The sequence below is a fragment of the Apiospora phragmitis genome (assembly GCF_038363925.1).
Source record: "Apiospora phragmitis strain CBS 135458 chromosome Unknown utg000001l:1.0-2902119.0:1.0-2906034.0, whole genome shotgun sequence".
NCBI classification, from domain to species: domain Eukaryota; kingdom Fungi; phylum Ascomycota; class Sordariomycetes; order Amphisphaeriales; family Apiosporaceae; genus Apiospora; species Apiospora phragmitis.
Genome location: NW_027117399.1, coordinates 2,806,229 through 2,823,773, shown reverse-complemented (window position 1 = coordinate 2,823,773; position 17,545 = coordinate 2,806,229). Strand labels below are relative to the sequence as shown.

At 55.4% G+C, this 17,545-nt stretch overlaps 7 protein-coding genes across 7 annotated transcripts; 4 read left to right on the top strand and 3 right to left on the bottom strand.

Annotated features, from left to right (window-relative positions):
• Positions 1-292: 292 nt before the first annotated feature.
• Positions 293-3,298, top strand: PG994_000854 (uncharacterized protein; the record flags this gene model as incomplete). Its single annotated transcript, XM_066852263.1, has 5 exons — positions 293-466; positions 528-721; positions 1,173-2,463; positions 2,490-2,995; positions 3,088-3,298. The coding sequence occupies 5 exons, from the start codon at positions 293-295 to the stop codon at positions 3,296-3,298; spliced, it is 2,376 nt and encodes a 791-aa protein (XP_066722895.1).
• Positions 3,299-4,284: 986 nt separating this feature from the next.
• PG994_000853 (uncharacterized protein) lies at positions 4,285-4,842 on the bottom strand (the record flags this gene model as incomplete). The annotated part of the gene is made up of 1 exon (XM_066852262.1): positions 4,285-4,842. One exon carries the CDS (start codon positions 4,840-4,842, stop codon positions 4,285-4,287), a length of 558 nt encoding a protein of 185 aa, XP_066722894.1.
• Positions 4,843-7,183: 2,341 nt separating this feature from the next.
• Positions 7,184-7,702, top strand: PG994_000852 (uncharacterized protein; the record flags this gene model as incomplete). The annotated part of the gene is made up of 1 exon (XM_066852261.1): positions 7,184-7,702. One exon carries the CDS (start codon positions 7,184-7,186, stop codon positions 7,700-7,702), a length of 519 nt encoding a protein of 172 aa, XP_066722893.1.
• Positions 7,703-8,801: 1,099 nt separating this feature from the next.
• On the top strand, positions 8,802-9,710 carry PG994_000851 (uncharacterized protein; the record flags this gene model as incomplete). Its single annotated transcript, XM_066852260.1, has 1 exon — positions 8,802-9,710. One exon carries the CDS (start codon positions 8,802-8,804, stop codon positions 9,708-9,710), a length of 909 nt encoding a protein of 302 aa, XP_066722892.1.
• Positions 9,711-10,041: 331 nt separating this feature from the next.
• Positions 10,042-10,832, bottom strand: PG994_000850 (glycosyl hydrolase catalytic core-domain-containing protein; the record flags this gene model as incomplete). Its single annotated transcript, XM_066852259.1, has 2 exons — positions 10,042-10,746; positions 10,800-10,832. 2 exons carry the CDS (start codon positions 10,830-10,832, stop codon positions 10,042-10,044), a joined length of 738 nt encoding a protein of 245 aa, XP_066722891.1.
• Positions 10,833-11,136: 304 nt separating this feature from the next.
• PG994_000849 (uncharacterized protein) lies at positions 11,137-13,083 on the bottom strand (the record flags this gene model as incomplete). Its single annotated transcript, XM_066852258.1, has 2 exons — positions 11,137-11,216; positions 11,295-13,083. The coding sequence occupies 2 exons, from the start codon at positions 13,081-13,083 to the stop codon at positions 11,137-11,139; spliced, it is 1,869 nt and encodes a 622-aa protein (XP_066722890.1).
• A 2,386-nt stretch (positions 13,084-15,469) lies between these two features.
• Positions 15,470-16,543, top strand: PG994_000848 (glycosyl hydrolase; the record flags this gene model as incomplete). The annotated part of the gene is made up of 1 exon (XM_066852257.1): positions 15,470-16,543. One exon carries the CDS (start codon positions 15,470-15,472, stop codon positions 16,541-16,543), a length of 1,074 nt encoding a protein of 357 aa, XP_066722889.1.
• Between the last annotated feature and the right edge of the window lie 1,002 nt (positions 16,544-17,545).

Sequence of the window (17,545 nt, the reverse complement as noted above, 5' to 3'; positions counted from 1 at the left end):
TAATTATGGGGTGACGTACGTTAACTTGCGTTGTCCCTAGGTTATCCGAAAGTTACTGCAGTCTGCAAAATTCACGACGACATACCCGTGCCATGGTGGCGGGTTTCGGGATACCCATTCAAGGATACGGATTTTCAAGAACGGGAAACTAAATTAAAACCATTAGCCAAATCGAAGGCATCCAAGCTGCAAAACTCCCCGTGTCTTCGCCTGTTTCCTTTCCCTCCAACTCAGCCAAGAGGACTTGCAGCGGCTCCAAAAGCCAAAGTACAAGAGGGTCTTGGCCAGGGCGATGGACATCTCTAGATACGCGAGGGGCTTGGCAAAGCAGTCACGCAGCCTGATGGAGAAGACAGAGGAGGCCTCCAGCATCGACTTCCTCGCCGTTTCATCATTCTTGATTGCCCCTAGTGTGCCGGTTCTGGCTGCATTGTCGTCGGCAGGAATTCGACACTCCGGCTTGAAGGTAAAGGGCTCAGGGAAGATGGAAGTACCATGGCTCAAAGCGTCCAGGTTGACGCCAAAAGAGGGGCACTCTCGAGGATGGAATAACCTTCTATGACAAGGGGCAACTTGTTCGTGGCCACCTGCTGTCGCGCATCTTCGTGGCCTCGCCCGAAAGCTCTTCGGAGACGAACGTGAAGAAGTCGGGGACTGCGTTCGCGTCGATCGCAAGGCGGGACCGCACCATCTTCTCCATCAAGCGACTGGTTTCTCGCGCGTCTCGTAGAATATGTAGCCGGTATTCCAGTTGGCGTGGACGTCGTGGAAGGACGGGTGTATGTTGTTATTAGAGCACTTGGACGGAGTTTGTCACATTGAAGCACCGTGTCAGTCGCATCGACTCTGGCCGGCTCTCGTGGTTCCATTCCCCGCGTCACTCGGCCTTTATGCCCCTGCTTCCCCGCAATGGGACCCTGGTTAAATGGACGGAAATATGTTACCTACCTCTTCGTTACAGCGATAGGGATCAATCCGATTGGTGGAGTTCAGCCGACTCATTAATATCCCATTAGTACTTGCAAATATGCAATGAGATAGATCCTCAATATGAATCTGGAACACATCCATTGGCGAAACATACTTTCTCACATTTTCCCAGATACCTTACACATCGCAAGGGTATCGAGATAGAAACCCGGCGTTGAATATCTTGGCAACATCGCTAACAGTATGCTCTACATCGGCATACTGGCGTTCGCGGCGGTAGTGGCCCCTGCATGGGGCCGTCTGGTGGCCAACGAAACCTCCGAGTCACTGCTGTTGGCCAATGACCGTCTCGTAACGACCGTGAGCAAGTTAACAGGCTCCATCAACCACTTGACGCTCGACGGACAGGACCTTCTCGGCGGCACGGATGGGCGCGCCGGCAGAGGCCCGTACCTCGACTGCTACTGCGTGCCGTCCGGCTTCTACACACCGGGCTCGAAGGGCGCGACATACAGGCTGATCACGGGGACCGACAGCTCGGGCGCTTCGTACGGTGGTATAGTCATGGGCGAAGTCTACAAGCCGACAGGACAGCTGCTGGAGCAATACTGGTTCCTTCGGGACGGCGAGACAGGCCTCCACACCTTTAGCCGCCTCGCCTACTACAACGAGACGACGCCCTTTTTGCGCAACCTTCAGGAGTTCCGGACGCTCTTCCGGCCCAACACGCCGCTCTGGACGGACCTCGTGACGGACGCCTCATTCCACGGGCCCGCACCGCGGCCAAATCCTGCGGCGGGCGGCTCGGGTATGGCAACAACGGTCCAGGACGCCACATGGTATCTCGGAGACCGGGTGGGAGACCCGTACGTAGAACAGATGTCGGACTACTTCACCAAGTACACCTTCTCGGCGGTGTGGCGAGACCAGCTAGCCCACGGGCTCTTTGCCGATGGGACCCAGGGGAGCGCCGACAACTCGACTTTCGGCGCGTGGCTGGTCATGAATACCAAGGATACGTATTTCGGGGGACCCATCCACTCGGATCTGGTCGTTGACGGGATTCTCTACAATTACATGGTGTCAAACCACCATGGCGACGGCACGCCGAACATCACACATGGCTTTGACCGGACATTCGGGCCGCAGTACTTCCACTTCAACAAGAGGCCTGCTGGGTCCCCGATGAAGACGCTGCTAGACGATGCGCTGCAATATGCGTCGCCCGAGTGGAATGCTGAGTTCTACGACGACATTGCACAGCACGTCCCCAACTACGTCCCGTCGTCGGGCCGCGGGTCCTGGAACGCCCAGATCCGGCTGCCCCCGGGAGCCAAGAAACCTATTGCCGTGCTGGCGCAGAACGGTGTCGACTTCCAGGACAACGTCGCGGACACGACGGCGTACCAGTACTGGGCCGACATCAGCACAGCCGATGGGACGGTTTCCATCGACCGCGTCAAAGCGGGCACGTACCGGCTGACGGTGTACGCCGACAGCATCTTCGGCGACCACGTCCAAGAGGACATCGTGGTGGCCGCGGGCGCGATCACGGACAGCGGCGAGATCGAGATGAGTCCCCCGAGTCGGCCGGCCGGGAGCTCTGGCGCCTCGGGACGCCGGACAAGTCCGCGGGCGAATACCGGCACGGCGACGCGCCGGACCTAACGCACCCGCTGCACGCGCCCGAGTACCGCGTCTACTTCGGCGCGTACGACTTTCTGGATGATTTCCCAGACGGCGTGCGCTTCCACGTGGGGCGGAGCGAGGAGGTGCGGGACTGGAACTACATCCACTGGTCCGTGTTCGGGGGCTACGCCAATTCCCAGCGGCCGGTGCAGGAGGTGGGAATGGACGGCAGCATCAACAACTGGACCATCGCGTTTGACGTCGAAAACGCGGCAGAAGTCTTGGAGGGCACGAGCGAGGCGACACTAACAATACAGCTGGCGGGCGCCAAGACGGCGGCGGGCAACACGGACGTCTTCAACGCGACGGCGGCGTTCAACGACCTGCCGTTCACGGTGTCGGTTAACGGGCGCGACTTGGAGCCGTGGGTCATACCGTGAGGAAACCAAACACACCCTCTTTATACATATCTACTTGCTTCACTTACGACTGCTTCTTTCCCAGGAAACTAATCCATCTTGCTTCTAGGTATTACCACTCCTCCTCGTGCGGCGTGCGGAGCGCCGTCGTCTGTTACCAGCTCGCTCACAAATTCACCTTTCCCACCGAGTACTTGACCGGTGGTAAAACCAACGAGATTGTGCTGAGCCTCCCGTTCAACGCGACCGACTGCGAGAGCGCGCTGCTGCCGAGGAGTGTATACGTGCAGTACGATGCTTTGAGGTTGGAGGTGAGGTAGTTGCCATAGCAGGTAGTGCTATTCTGTAATTACACCGAATCGAATCTGATAAGCCTGTTGCGTGCAAGAATGGTTGGAGTCTGAAGAAAGATGCTGTTGGTTAAACTCAGTGGGTGAATTATTGGCGTTAGCTGGATCCAGGTGCATTTTGGTTGATACCAAGCGGTGTCAGCCAGATTCAATGAATAGCTGGGGGAGGCCGGTCATTCGACTCCACGAGCGCAAACATATTTCCCTTGCTGTTCATCTCAGTGCAACAAGATGCTCCGACAGGATGCTCCGAATATATATGACTGGACGTCATTGTGGGCCCTCGGCGTGGAGCTGCGGATCGCGGTTGGCTCGCAGCCTGCAGCAACTTCCAAATTAGAACCAATACATTTGGTCTTCCTGCGCCGCTGACGTGAGCCCACCACACCGGCATCGGAGGCTTGCTTGTTAGAACCAAGAGACTCCAGGTCTTGGTTAATATGACGCAACCAAATATGTTATTACTGCCTTAATGCGCCCGCCCATGTTGAAGGAAGGTTCCTATTGTAAAGAAAAGAACAGTGCAGCCTGATATCAAGATCATGGAAAAGATGCATGCGAGGTAGCCGGAAGTCCACGGGGCCGAAACCTCTTTCACCTCGTCCACATTGAGTAGCTCGGCTCCCTCCTCTCGTAGGACCCTCCATATGTAGTCTCGATAGTTGAGCGGCCAGCTTGGAACGTCCCAATACCTGATAACAAGGCCGCTCTCTTTGGTAGCACGGACTTGGGCTCGAAGCTTTTCCGTCTGGTGATCGCTGAATCCGAATAGAACCTGACCGAACGTTGCCTTGAAAGAAGCCGATGCATAATACGCATTGGACGACTGATAGTCCACGAATTCCTTGCTGCCCAAGTCAACAAGCGGAGCGTCGAGAAACGTGTCGTGGTAATCATGAAATGAACCGTTCCCATGAGCACCGCCAGTTTTAGACACATTTACTAGCGTATCAAGCTTAAGATTCCCCGAGCCTACGACTACCAAGGGGCCTAAGGGTGAGGCTTACGTTGCCCCCAGGAAGGACCTCGTATCGCGTAAGAAACCGACTCTGGCGAAACGGTTCGAGCTGCCTGAGCACGATAGGCCACACAATGTCGGCCTTTTCCTTGACGTCGATCAACAGAACCAACGGCACGGAGGAGTTCGTTCTGTAAATGCCTTTTTGACCCTGAGCACCATTCAGGCTCTTCGAGGTGTTTCCAGAATTTTGATGCTGGAGCATGTCAAACAACGGGTCCAGGTACAGGGACCGCAACGTTTTCCCCGGCCTGAGGGAGCCCCGATCGTGGCCGACCAGCAGGTCGTGCCCGTCTTCGCTGAGATAGACGTCGGCTTCCGTGCCCGTACAGCCTGCCGCGAGTCCAGAGAACAGGGGGTAGGGCCGCCAGTAGTCGTTGTGGGAATGGCACTTGACCGGAACAACCGAGCCAAGAGTCACATCGAGCCAAGCCGAGGCGTTGCTCGTGGGAGTAGCGAACGTGGTTTTATGCGAGTCTGATCTGTAGTGCGCCATTGGTACTGCCACGAATATTACAAGAAACGCTAATATACTAATGACGTGATCAGCTTACGCACTACCTCTTATTTACGATCCAACAGGAAAATTACTTACATGACTAAACTGGAAGCCAGCGAATAAATGCGTATGACCTTTTTGAATCCCTGCGGGCGACGGGGACGGTGCCCCGGCTGATCTGGAAGTTGGCCATGGTGTGCTTCTGTCGATGAATCCGGTGTACATGGGCCGTCTTTGGGTTGATAGAGAGCGGTGAAAAAAGTCATGGTCTAATTAGGTATACATGTATAGAGAGGTTCGAATGGTGTGGGAGCGTTTGCGCAGGGGAATTATACTGGCCTGCTAGACTTTGAAAAACCTTCAGTGCAGGTAAGTTTGCAGTTTCCGTGGACGGCATTGTAGTGAGCTCCCACACATATTGGCGTGTTAACAAAGGGGGGTATAGTGGCTTCTTTCAACGTTTCTGTATTTGGTCGCAACCTCTGACTCCTTTGTGTCTGTGGTGTTGACGTGGCATCAAGTCGCAAAAAGACAAGATCAACGAAGATGGAAGCAACAACAGGTTGCAGTTGAGGATTGAGCTATCGGAAGGACTCTGGGCTGACAGTTGGTTCTAAAATAGGACAAAAGTACATACATGGATGAGGTGAGATCGTTGGGTTCCGTATCCGTATTGGGTAGAACTGGATCCTCCGGGGCTGCGCTGGTTGGGGGCGGCCGGAGCAGCCCAGCATCTTGTCGATCAATTTTGTTGATTGAGCTGACGGTGTGTCCACCGGTGTGTCGTGCCGTTGCTGACAGCAGGTGACAGGTAATTAACATTGAGGAAACAAGGGTGGAAAGCTTATGGTTCCAGTCCAGAGGGCCGTGGAATAGGACTACGACGGCTTCCCCGCCATATTTGGGCCCGGGACCTAGGCCGGAACCACCATATACATCAACCAGTCGGAGGTTGAGGTTGGTGTCCATAACGGCAAAGACCCATTCGGTGACAACGCTATAAATTGTACCCGACTTATAGGCCAGAGGGTAATGCCCAATCCACTGTGCCGAATCTACAAAACCAACAACGGTGACACTATATAACCTTAGAGAGGGAAGCAAGAACAGAACGTCTTGATGCGAATGGCAGTACCGTCAGCTCAGTGTGTAACCATGGCTGATGGCGCTAGCCCATATTGGCGATGACGCGCATGACGCCCAGGAATACCGCAGCTGGAGCCTGCTTGATTTGTTGGGCATCATTCTGCTGGATGGTAACAACATCACGTTGTGTATTATCGCGAAGTCGCACTTTTATATCCGCATCGCAAGCCTGCACGAGGCATGCCACCCTTGCAGGAGTCGGCAGAAATATCCGCCGAAGACAAGGCTGGACATTGCGAAGCGTGAATATCCGTCGCTCGTCAATTGCGGCACGCACTGGAAACCCGTCAGCGTGAAGAAACCGTCAATCCCGATGAATCGGACGTCGGTGTCATCGCCAGCTTTGATACAGTCGGGCGGGTCTTCGCAAATAATTGGTGCCTGTCATGCAAGACACTTCAACAGGAAGTCCAGAGGTGGGAGCGCGAGTATGACTGGGTCCGCTCAGATGAATCTACCAGCGTCGTTGTGATGGCAAAATCCTATACGATGACCAGCACTTCCTTGTCTCTTTATCTGCAGACTCGTGGCAAGAGTCTGGACCAAACATCCCGAAGGCTTCTGCAGATGCATTTATACCTCACAGAGCCCGGCGCCACGGGCGACAAAGTGGGCAGGTTCTTCAACGCGGAGAAAATTGACTTAGGATTGATCAATGACTGGATCCGCTGCTGCGAGTTCACCCATGGGGACAGATGCACGTCAAGTCTGTTGCACCACCTGGGGTACAGTCCGGCCCTGAAACGCATGCTCTTCATTGATGTTGAAAAGCGATGCCTTGTTTATGGGTCATTGGACGACAAATACATGGCTCTCAGCTATGTTTGGGGCCAGGTTGCGACCGTGCGTACGACAGTCATGCATACCGAAGACCGAGTAGATGGGCGAGACGTAAGAAATCCCTTACTGTCCCAGGAAGGGGGAAGCCTGGTGTATGGATGTCATAATCGACAGCACCTGGCGCCGTCATGCGGCCCAGACTCGTGGGTGGATGCTCTATGTATTGTGCAGGATGCGCGAGATATAGACGGCCAACTGAATACCATGGCCGCAATCTATGCCGGAGCATACCTGACTGTGATAAGTGAAGGCACTGATGCCAACTTTGGACTGCCGGGCATTGGTTCTGGGGCACGGTCAAGGAATCGCGCTTGCCGTCCGTTGCAACTTCCCAAGCTGACTATGCTTCTGGATGACACCGAAATTCCACCAAAAACCCCTCGGACCTGGGAGAGCAGAGCCTGGACGTTTCAAGAGGCGCTGTTCTGCCAGCGACCCGGATCACATCGTCAAGGACTGGAGATACTTTGGACTGGAAGATATCAACTTCGAATGGCCCGATATGCGGCGGTGGTGCGAATTAGCCGAAGAGTACTTCTCCCGGCGGTTGACATATGACTACGATGCGTTCAGCGCACTGGCTGGGACTATATCCGTCTTCAACAGAACATCACCAGGTGGGTTTGTTTGGGGCCTGCCAGATTACTTCTTTGACATATTTCTACTATGGGATATTGAGTGGACCGAGGAAATTCAGTGGCCCTCGGGAAGTGATGCGCCTCAACGAAGAGTGCAGTCAGCCGGAATTCCATCTTGGTCATTCCTAGGATGGAAGGGCGGCAATCTCAACACGCTCTGCTGGCGCTTCAGCATGGACCATCTCTACCGGGAAGACCTGGTGCGGGGTTTTGGCCACAACATTATATTATAGTGAAGCCAACAGTCAAGGAATGGCGGTTGGGGTGTCAAGGTACCGACGAGTCGATACGAATTGGTAACGACTTCCACACCGCCAGGTCACGAGCGCTGGGCGAGATTGACTCCGCTTAGCACAAGCATCAAAGTCCAACTACCTACTACACGCATCCTTCCGTCGGCGAAAACACCACTCGGTTCCGATACCCAGTACCTCTTCTGAAGAAATCTCACTCACCTAGCATTAACGGGTACTCTAGACAGCTCCGTTTTGAGACAAGGGTAGGCTCTCTCCGTGTCGACAATAGAATATTCTGGAGGGAACCAACGCCCGCAAGCACCACGACACGGCTCTAATCGGTTTGGAGGACGAGGAATGGGCAGGCGCAAACCGCTTGCTTCCTTCCCAGTTGGAAGAGCTGGACCACGCCCAACCAACTCTACAGGCACCAAGTGGTGCTAAGATATAGCAATGGCAAATCACACATACTCCCAAAAGAACAAGAGGAGGGCAGTAGCATAATACATAGGCGTTTCCCCTTTTATGCCCAATACCAGTCCCATGTTCCCTTCCAACCCCTCAGAACATCAATGTCCATCTGTGAGAGTTAAACGTTTATCAACCTTGTCGTTTCGCCACAGAGGCAAGCATGATCTACACCCAAGTGTACTTGAGCACCAGAAAACACAACTCACCTCCCGGAGAAGCCAACTACTTAAAACCAGACCAGGGGAATACTTAAGGTGGGATATGGCACATGGGTTCCCTGGTATAGTGGTGGTGGTTCAACCTCCCCAGCTCCATCATCTGGCTGATGCTCCATCTTTGACGTCAGGGGCTGATGGCATGGCCATTGTTCCCGACACATGCGATGAATGACTCCTTTCATACATATGCCGAGCCATCGGACCATGCTATACATGCCAACATGACGCACAAAGACTCGGTGTTTTGAACTGGGCCCATAGGTAAAGGGACCAAGGGAGGAATAAAGAGATGCCCTACACAATAGGCTAGCTATTTCCGGTATATATCCCACACGTTTCCGGCGACTATACCTGAGAACATGTGACAGTAATTAGAAACCCAAAAATTGTGTAAGTACCTAGACACCATGGACTCACCTTCCCCTTCCATTCAACCCGGCGTTAACGAGACAGAGCGCGGTGAGGCCAAGACGCCCAGCAGTAGCAAGACCCAGAGCCGATTGTCGTCCATGAAATCGTCACCCCGCCGGCGCGACTCGACCTCGAGCACGACTCCCCAGAGCGGCGGCAGAACCCCTCGGCCAGGCCATGTCATCCGCGACGGCCATATCGGCACGCTGTGCCCCATCGAGGTGCGCGACACGCCCGGCACCGGTCAGGGCCTGTTCGCGACGCAGGCCGTCCCCCGCTACACGCTCCTCTTCGCCGAGGAGCCGCTGCTGTTCGCGCCGCGGGGCGGCGGCCGTGTCGGCAACCACAAGATGCGCAAGCTGCTCGAGGCGCTGGACCAGCTCCCCGCCAAACGGCGCGCCGACTTCCAGTCGCTGTACTGGTCGCCCTCGGCGCTGCAGGCCGCGGGCGCCGACTCGGACAACCAGGACCGCATGCGCAGCTGGTACGCCCAGCTCAAGGGGCTGGAGGGCGCGGAGCTGGACGAGGCCGTGGCGGCGGGCCTCGTGGCGCTGACGATCTACCGCACCAACAATGTGGCGACGATGGACAGCGAAGATCTAGATGAGATCACGGTCGGGGTCGTGTACTCGGTCTTCAGCCGCATCAACCACGCCTGCGATGCCAAAGCGGCCTTCTTCTACCTGGGCGTGCGGTCGCAGTGCCTCGGCGTCCGCGCCATGCGCGACATCGCCGCTGGGGAGCAGATCTTCGTCAGCTACATCGGCGACAAAGCAGCTAAGAAGATGACGCTGGAGGAGCGGCGGGACAGCCTGGCCAGTTGGGGGTTTGAATGTCGCTGCGATACCTGCGTGAAAGAGGAGAAGGCCGAGGAGATGGCGAAGAAGAAGGAGGCTGAGAAGTAGACACATGTGGATATAACTACTGTCCGTCATCCACAGGCTATTTAGTCCGCCAGCTCTAGACTGTAAAGGTAACGTAAGCACTCAAGTAGGTACACTGTAGAACATGATCAATTACATCAGGTAAGTCTAAAAAGTAATATATGTACAATTCATTGTCCTAATTCAAATGAATGAAATAAAACACCCACGCAAGTTTGTTGTTATTCTTCCACACCAACCCACCAACTCCCCAATCCCGCCAAACCCCCTCCCGATCCAGCAACTGCGCCGCCGGACTCACGAACCCGTCCGCCACATCGCGCATCATCCCGAAGAACCTGTACTCGACCACCTACTCCTGCTCCTCGTCCTCCTGCCACCGCACCAGGTCGCGCGTGAACTGGTCCACCACCGCGGGGTCCCGGCTCGTGCACGCGACCTCGGAAATGATGACCGGCAGCTGAGCGAAGCGGTTGCGTCGCTCCTCGAAGTACGCCTGCGCGGCGGCGAGGCCCTGCTCTGCAGTCTGGTCCGGCATGGTGTAGAAGTGCAGGCCGAGAATGTCGGGCCTGTCGTCGTCGTCGAGAGCGAGGGCAGCCATGAACGCGTCCAGCCACTGCGAACCTTGCGGGTCCGACGCGCAAGCCGGGCTGACGAGCTTGACCCGATTCTGTTGATGTCCGTCAGACCGCCGCCGGAGGGGCAGGATCTGAGTGCGCCAGAGATGCAGCGCGTCGGTGACGGAGAGCGGGATGCGCTCGGGCTCGTTGAAAGTGTGCACGATGACGGGCGAGTCTGGGTCTCTCTGGAGCTCGGCATCGATGCTGCCGCGGATCATGGCCCACTCGTTGCCCTCGAGCCGGGCGGGGATGCGGATCATGGGCCGGAAGGGGAGATGGGAGGGAAGCTCGGGTGGGCGCCAGGCGTTCCAATTGGTGATGGAGGAGATGCGCGACGAAGTTTTCGTCAGCGAGGCAGTGGTTGATTGGAGCGCAGGGGTGGTGTCATATCCCGGGTCAGTGTCCAGTCCCAGAGAAGGGTGCGTTTGCTGCTTGGTCTCGCCGTCTCCATAACTACTTACTTAATCCCTAATACTGATGGTGCTTGGACTTGCATGCGAATCGATTTGCAGCCAGCAGCCATCTTGCACAGCTTCAGCTGCGGTTATGGAAGTCAAGAGGGTTGGCAAGCTCGGAAACCAGGCCGAGTGACGTAAGCGGGGTTCGCATTCAGGAAAGTTGGCAGAAGCCCTCCTGATTGAATTGATTCCTTTCCTTCCGTAGCAAGTGCATCGCATAGATCAAAGGCATGGATGCGCGTCATAGCCTGCTTCAAATTGACTTGACTGTCATAATGATACACTGCTTCGATACCAACATCAAAACAATTACAGAGCAATTCTATTCAGAATGCGCTGCTCAAGGGAACATCCCGATGAGACCGGCAATCATTCCAGCCAGTAGTGGTCGCTAGCCTCAAACTGCGCAAGCCCCAACCCCATGCCGCCGCCAAGCGCCCTCTTGACCACTGGGACCCCTGTAAGAACTCTGTTAGCAAATGAGACTTGGGGAGAAAATGGAGCAGCCCTCCCGCCGCCTCACTTACCATCTGTAACGTTACCGTTCGTGTAATTGCCAAAGCAACTGAACTCGAACTTGGCCTGCTCAAGCAGCCCATCCAGGATCCGCATGAACGTGCCCATCTCGCACCATCCATCATCCCGGCGGCCACACGCGGGATAACTTTCGCCAAGCGGCACGGTGCGCTGGCTCAACGTCAGATGCATATATTTCGTCGCACCACCTTCATCGTAGTAAGAGTCTGCGCTGGCAGCTTTCGCTGGGTCGGGTCGTTGGGCCTTGACAGGATGGGGCGCCGTGATGACCTCCCACACCATGCGGGCGGCGAAGGGCGTGATGTGCGACGCCATCACGTTGCGCGGCTCGAGGCGGTGCGTGGTGGGGAGCTGGTCGGAGAACTGTTTGAGGCCGAACGCCGTGATGACCGAGTAGATGTTGGTGTCGTGGCTGAAGTCCATGTAAATGTTCTGGTTCAGCGGGAACGTCTCCTCCATCGTGTCGAGTGTGTAGTTGACGTTGGTCGCGCCCTCTGGCAGATCGTACAGATGACCCTGCAGGCGGGCGTGGAACTCCTCGACGAAGCCGATGCCCACCGCGCGCCCGGTCGGGGAGGAAAAGCCGGAGCCGCCTTGGAACTGGAGGTCGATGCTGTACTCGAAGTCGAGCCACTCCTCGTACGTGAACAAGTCACACCAGCGCGAGAAGCCATACGCCACCGTCTCGTAGGGACAGAGGGTCTGGGCGTTGTAGCTGTCCGCGACGGTCCAGTCGTAGTCGCCCGTGAACTTGCGCAGGCGCTCCGTCGCGTCGGCGAGGTAGACACGCTCCCAGGCGCGCGACGCGTTGTTGCCGCCGCTGGAGCGGAAGTTGAGGGCGTTTTCGCACGCAAAGTACCCGGCGAGTGAGTTGTTGAGCCCCCACGTCTCGAGAATGGGCTCGAGGGTGACGTTCTGGGCCCACTCGAGACCGAAGAAGCCGGCCATGAAGTACTCGGCCGACTTCAGCATGCGGTCCTGGCTCGTCGTCCGTGCCAGGATCTTGGTCGAGGTATTGTAGAGGCTGCCATAGTTGTAGTAATGTAGCACACCACTGTCGAACAGCTCCTGGCGCCCCCGCGCGACGAGGATTTCCGCGCCCAGCGTGTATTTCCAGTCCTTGAGAAAGCTCAACCGGCCAGACCAGTCCGCCTTACCAGTCCGCGTCAGGTTCTCCACCTTGGCCGCAAAGTCCGAAATGGAAGACTGCAGGGTTGGGTATCGTGATCCGTGCCGATGCAGCAGGTGCATCTGGGCAATCTGGGCCCCGGGCGGAAGCGGGTACTCATCCACCCCAAAGCCATCTGGATTGGGGAAATAGCTCGAGAGATGGCCCTGCAGCTGGAAGATGTTTGAGTTGTTGACATTGCCCACGATCGGCACGCCCGTTTGCAGAGGCTGGTTGGGCGCCCACGTGCCAGTGAATGCGACCGTGTTGGTCTGAGCTAAGAAAGGGGCAATAGCGGCCGTCTTGGTCGGGCCGGGCAAGACCTCGGTAGTCGTCTGGAAATAGTCCGGCACAGATGCCTCTGACCATTTGAGATTAGGGCGAATCCAGCCAAAATAGCGAATCGAGCCGACTATCGCGACCACCGAGAGGATGGCGGCAATGATGGCCCAAATCAGGGCGGACCGCGAACGCCTGGCGCGTTTCTTGGTAACCGTTACCATTTGCGGGGTACTCGATGGGAGCAGATGGGCATCCAGGGACTCTCGACCGGAGTCATCGTAAGACTCGTGGTACTTTTCCTCTGTGGGCGACGAAGTGGTAGCAGTCATGATGTCTCTTTGAGGGCGCTTTAGCCGTCTTGCCTTGTTTGGGTAGGGCTGCAGCAGTGAGCCTCGACACGCGTGCACGTGACTCGGCAATCACGCGATATGTCCTCCTCACACCTTAATCTCCGCGAGAAAGCGAAAGAACATTTGTAGAACCCGAAAAGTCTGGTTGTCGACGGTAATACCTTGCACTCTTTGATGGCCCCGAGTGCCTTGACGAGGGTTCAGATGTCTGGTGGTCACTTTAGACTCAACTTGGGAACGAACCGATGTTTCATGCGTGATGGTTTCGGAGGCGGAAAAAAGTGAGAACCCCACCCCTGAATTACGTCAGCCACGAGATCAGCACAACGAAAGTCGCGCCAGCCAACGCTTAATTGAACGACAAACTTTGTCGCAAATGGTCTCGCATAGACCATGGTTATTCACGGTAATTAGATAGACCAATTTGACACATTTCATATCACTCGAGGTTTCATCCCATCATTGATTCGATCCGGACTCCGATGTAAGGCCCGGCAGTTGTATGGTCATTGAGCAAGTGCCAAGCGGCATAAGTCAGTGGTCCTCATCGCCTGGCAGTCGACGTGGCACTTCGCTCACTTCGGTCCTCAGAACACCACCGCCAAGGCTTCCGATTCGCTACACATTAGCTAATACCAAGTGCCTCTGAATGCTAGTCTAAAATTGCCTTGACGTGTGTCAAATGTTCAGTAAGTGCAACCATGCATACCTTGATCTTTTATAGGCAGGTAACATTTCATACCTCCTAATTATCACCCAGTGACATGGAAGTAGATATGAAATTGTTCTACAACCGCCCCAGAAATAGACTCCCGGTCAAGACATTCTCAGGTTCGTAACTTTCCGAGTGAGGTTCCAGTGGCCCATGAATCACGTTGCATTCACACCCATCTGGTTGCATCGCTCCGATGGTCCCTCCAGTGTCTGTCAGGCACCGAGCGCTTGGTGGGGGATCTTGCAGAGGATTTAGTCGTCCAGGAACAAAGGGATGGATGCCAAGCCAACCGCCAACCGTTGGAAGGACGAGAACAATAGAAGACCTTCCCGCTCAGCCACTTGCGGTGTGTACAAAGAATGGACCGCTATTAATAGCGGGTAGCAGGAGCAGGACCCCTAGATTGTTAGTTTTTATGTAGTTCTGGACTGCCACAGATGGCTTAGAGGTCTTGAGGGGTAGAAGGATCATACGACAAAATTTGTCGCAAAGGGGTCGAATGTGCATAGGGCCCGGTCGGATTTTATGGCATCGCAAATGCAAATACGATGAGGGAGGGCAGGCCGCACAGCTCATTCGTCCATCGGCCATTATCCCAGATGGTGAGACTGGCGGGGCCCTGGGGCCCGCGGAGACGCTTACTGGATTTTCAGGGTCAGGTGGGGGGCGCAGGGGGTTGTCATCCAACGGTCTTCTAGAAAAGTTCCGAAGCCAAGCGCCGCTATATACTGCGGTCCGCTTCATTGGTTCTCGCGGGGCCTTTTCTGTAGGACTCTTCTCCAACTCCGCACAGGGCTTACTACTGTAATCTATTTTCCGGCAATGTAAATGTTGGAGCCTGGCTTTGAGCTGGCAAATATGCGCTGTCCGTATAGCTGTCAGAGACTAGCGCACATTCTGCACAGTCAGTGGCCGTGGCCGTGTTGCCGAGAACCGAGATGCGTAGAACAAGTTCATTGCCTCTATAGAGCATTAGGGATATACCCCTTCGCCCAAACATGGAGGGGCGAAGCAATTAGGGAGTCGGCTAGGGCGGTGTGCTCAACATCCCCTCCAAGTCAGCTCGCTACCAACTTTTTTCAGTCAGTGACGACATGCAATCGAATGATGGTGTGTCCGAAATGTAAGCTTAGTAGTATATCCATCATCGGGGGAGAAGGGTATCGGAGCAGTAAGAGGTAAAGGAGTATGCGAGATTCGCTGGAGTGCATCCTGCTGGATGGATCGCGCTCCATGATTCGGCGGCAACGTTTCACTGACTTGGAGTCGTGAGCGGTGGCATCCAATACGGCGGGAACACGAGACCTGTCGTACATATGAATGGGGCTAGTAATCCGACTGTCTTGGCTATAGCCGGGTAAGGCTGAGACATGGCTCACCCCTGACATGGAGCTCAACTGATGAACACCCTAGGGGTTTTGCGCAAGCCACCTGAGCGTAACAATGGGTTGTTCAGGCACACTTGTTCGTTGAGAAACAGATGTTATTGGTGGCTTTGTTGCGGAAGCGTCAGAAATAACCCAACTCTCACACGATGCCTGACGTGAGCTTCTCTAATATAAAGGGGAAGGCGTTCGTCGCCGAAATATTCTCTGGTCTTCTCCATTGAAGGACTCCAGACGACTCAGCACATAGTCAAACCCATCCATCATGTTTTTCACACCTGAAAGCTCCCTGAGGAGGCACTCAGCCGCCCTCATTCTGATCGTGGGCACCGTTCTGCTGCTCCTGGTGGGCGGCACGGCCGCCTACACCGACGTGCGGACCGGCGCCGACCCCTCGGCGATGCGGGTCGGCAGCAACTACTACTCGGCCGAGTCAGCCGACGGCGGCATCTGGGTGCGCGAGGCTCCCACGCTCGAGGGTTTGGGTAAGCCCACGCAGCGCAAAAAGGTCTGGTCCGACAATATTGGTGCCGTCTGGGCGCCCGAGATCTCGACCGAGGGCGGCCGGACCTGGATCCACTTCGCCGCGGGCGACGACCACCGCATGTACGCCATCAGCGCCGACTCGCCGCTCGGCAACTACCCCTCCTCCGCCAGCAAAGTCAACCTGCCGGACGACCGCTGGGCCATCGACGGGGTGCTGTTCACGTACGGCGGGCAGCGCTACCTCGTCTGGTCGGGCTGGGTGGGCACGGACAACGTGGAGCAGAACCTGTACCTCGCGCGCATGAGCAGCCCGACGCAGGCGACGGGCGCGCGCTACATCATCTCGCAGCCGCGCGAGCCGTGGGAGAGCGCGCGGGACGGGTCGAAGCCGCTGATCAACGAGGGGCCCGAGGCCATCGTGGACCCGGACGGGCAACTGCACATCGTGTACTCGGCCAACGGCAGCTGGGGCCCGCGGTACTGCCTCGCGGACCTGCGCCTGCGGAAAGGGGGCGACCCGACCAACGTGTGGGACTGGTACAAGTCCAACGGCTGCCTTTTTGGTTCGGTCCAGGCCAACATGATGGCCGGCTGGGACGCGACGCTCGGCATCGACGGGCCCGGGCACCACACCTTTGCGCTGCCCGACGGCGACGTCGGGAAGAGCCCGGGCGGCACCAACCATATCCCGTTCATGTTCCACGGCGTCGCCAAGGGGACGCCGTACAGCTGGGCCAACCGGCACTGGTACACCGGCAGCTTCGTCTGGTGGAGCCAGACCAAGTACAGCCGCAAGAACGTGCCGGGCGACAACGAGAACGTTGGATATAGCTTCAAGTTCTTCGAAGCATGATTTAGAGATACCCCATTTTCCTTTCTTTCTTTTTCATTATACTTGGATCACATGGATACATATGTAGACAAATATCGGACATTCATTTCTTGTGCTTGCATGTTGTTTGAACATTCCATTGAGAGAGAAGGGCATCGTCCCACCGTGTTCGTCATCGTGAAGTATGTAGCTAGTGCTATCAGAACCACGGTCATCGCTAGATGCATGCAGAGAAATCAAGAATATTTCTTTTTATTGAATATACAGCCGGCTTGTAAAATGTGTGACCAAGTAAATGCAAGTAAATGATCATGTAACACCCGTCGCCAATAACGATCGTACCAAAACCGCGTCGCACAAGACACGAGATACAAAACTTGTGGGAATTGACAGGTAGCCATCTCGATCTGAATATGCGCCAATCTTCTAGACAAGCTCGCGTAAAGTTGTTCTTTCTGGAAGTGTTTCATATTGCATCTGTGAAGGAATGACCGCGGTGTTACTAATTATATCCTTGCGCGCGATATATTGTAACAAGAATTGAGACTCTATCGATAATCGCGTAAATATGGTGACCTGGTCGAATTTCATGTTCCCGACGGCGTGAAACTCACTATCTGAAGATATCTGAAATCCAATTGAACTCGAAGCAATTATCAGTCTTCTCGCCCTATTTCACGCTCAAGGGGGAAAATCGTACATTATTCGTATATGCAGCAATTGGAGAGCTGAGCATAGCAGCGTGGGAAACGATCACGCCTGATTGAGTGCGAGCAAAAGTGTCTCATGAGTCTTTCATGCCTGATTTTGGGGTGCTGTAGAAAAGTGACGTTTGGTGTTGCCTGATCGCCCATTTGCTGACTGCTGCCTGGAGTGAACCCAGCCAATTGTTTCCTGTCTTTGTGTCAGCAAACCAAGCCAAGTGTGCCAGGCTGCAGTACACCACCATCCTGCTGCATGTTTCCATGGTGCACTTGAAGCAGAACTCCATTGAACAGGCCGCCAACAAAGAAATCAACCTGG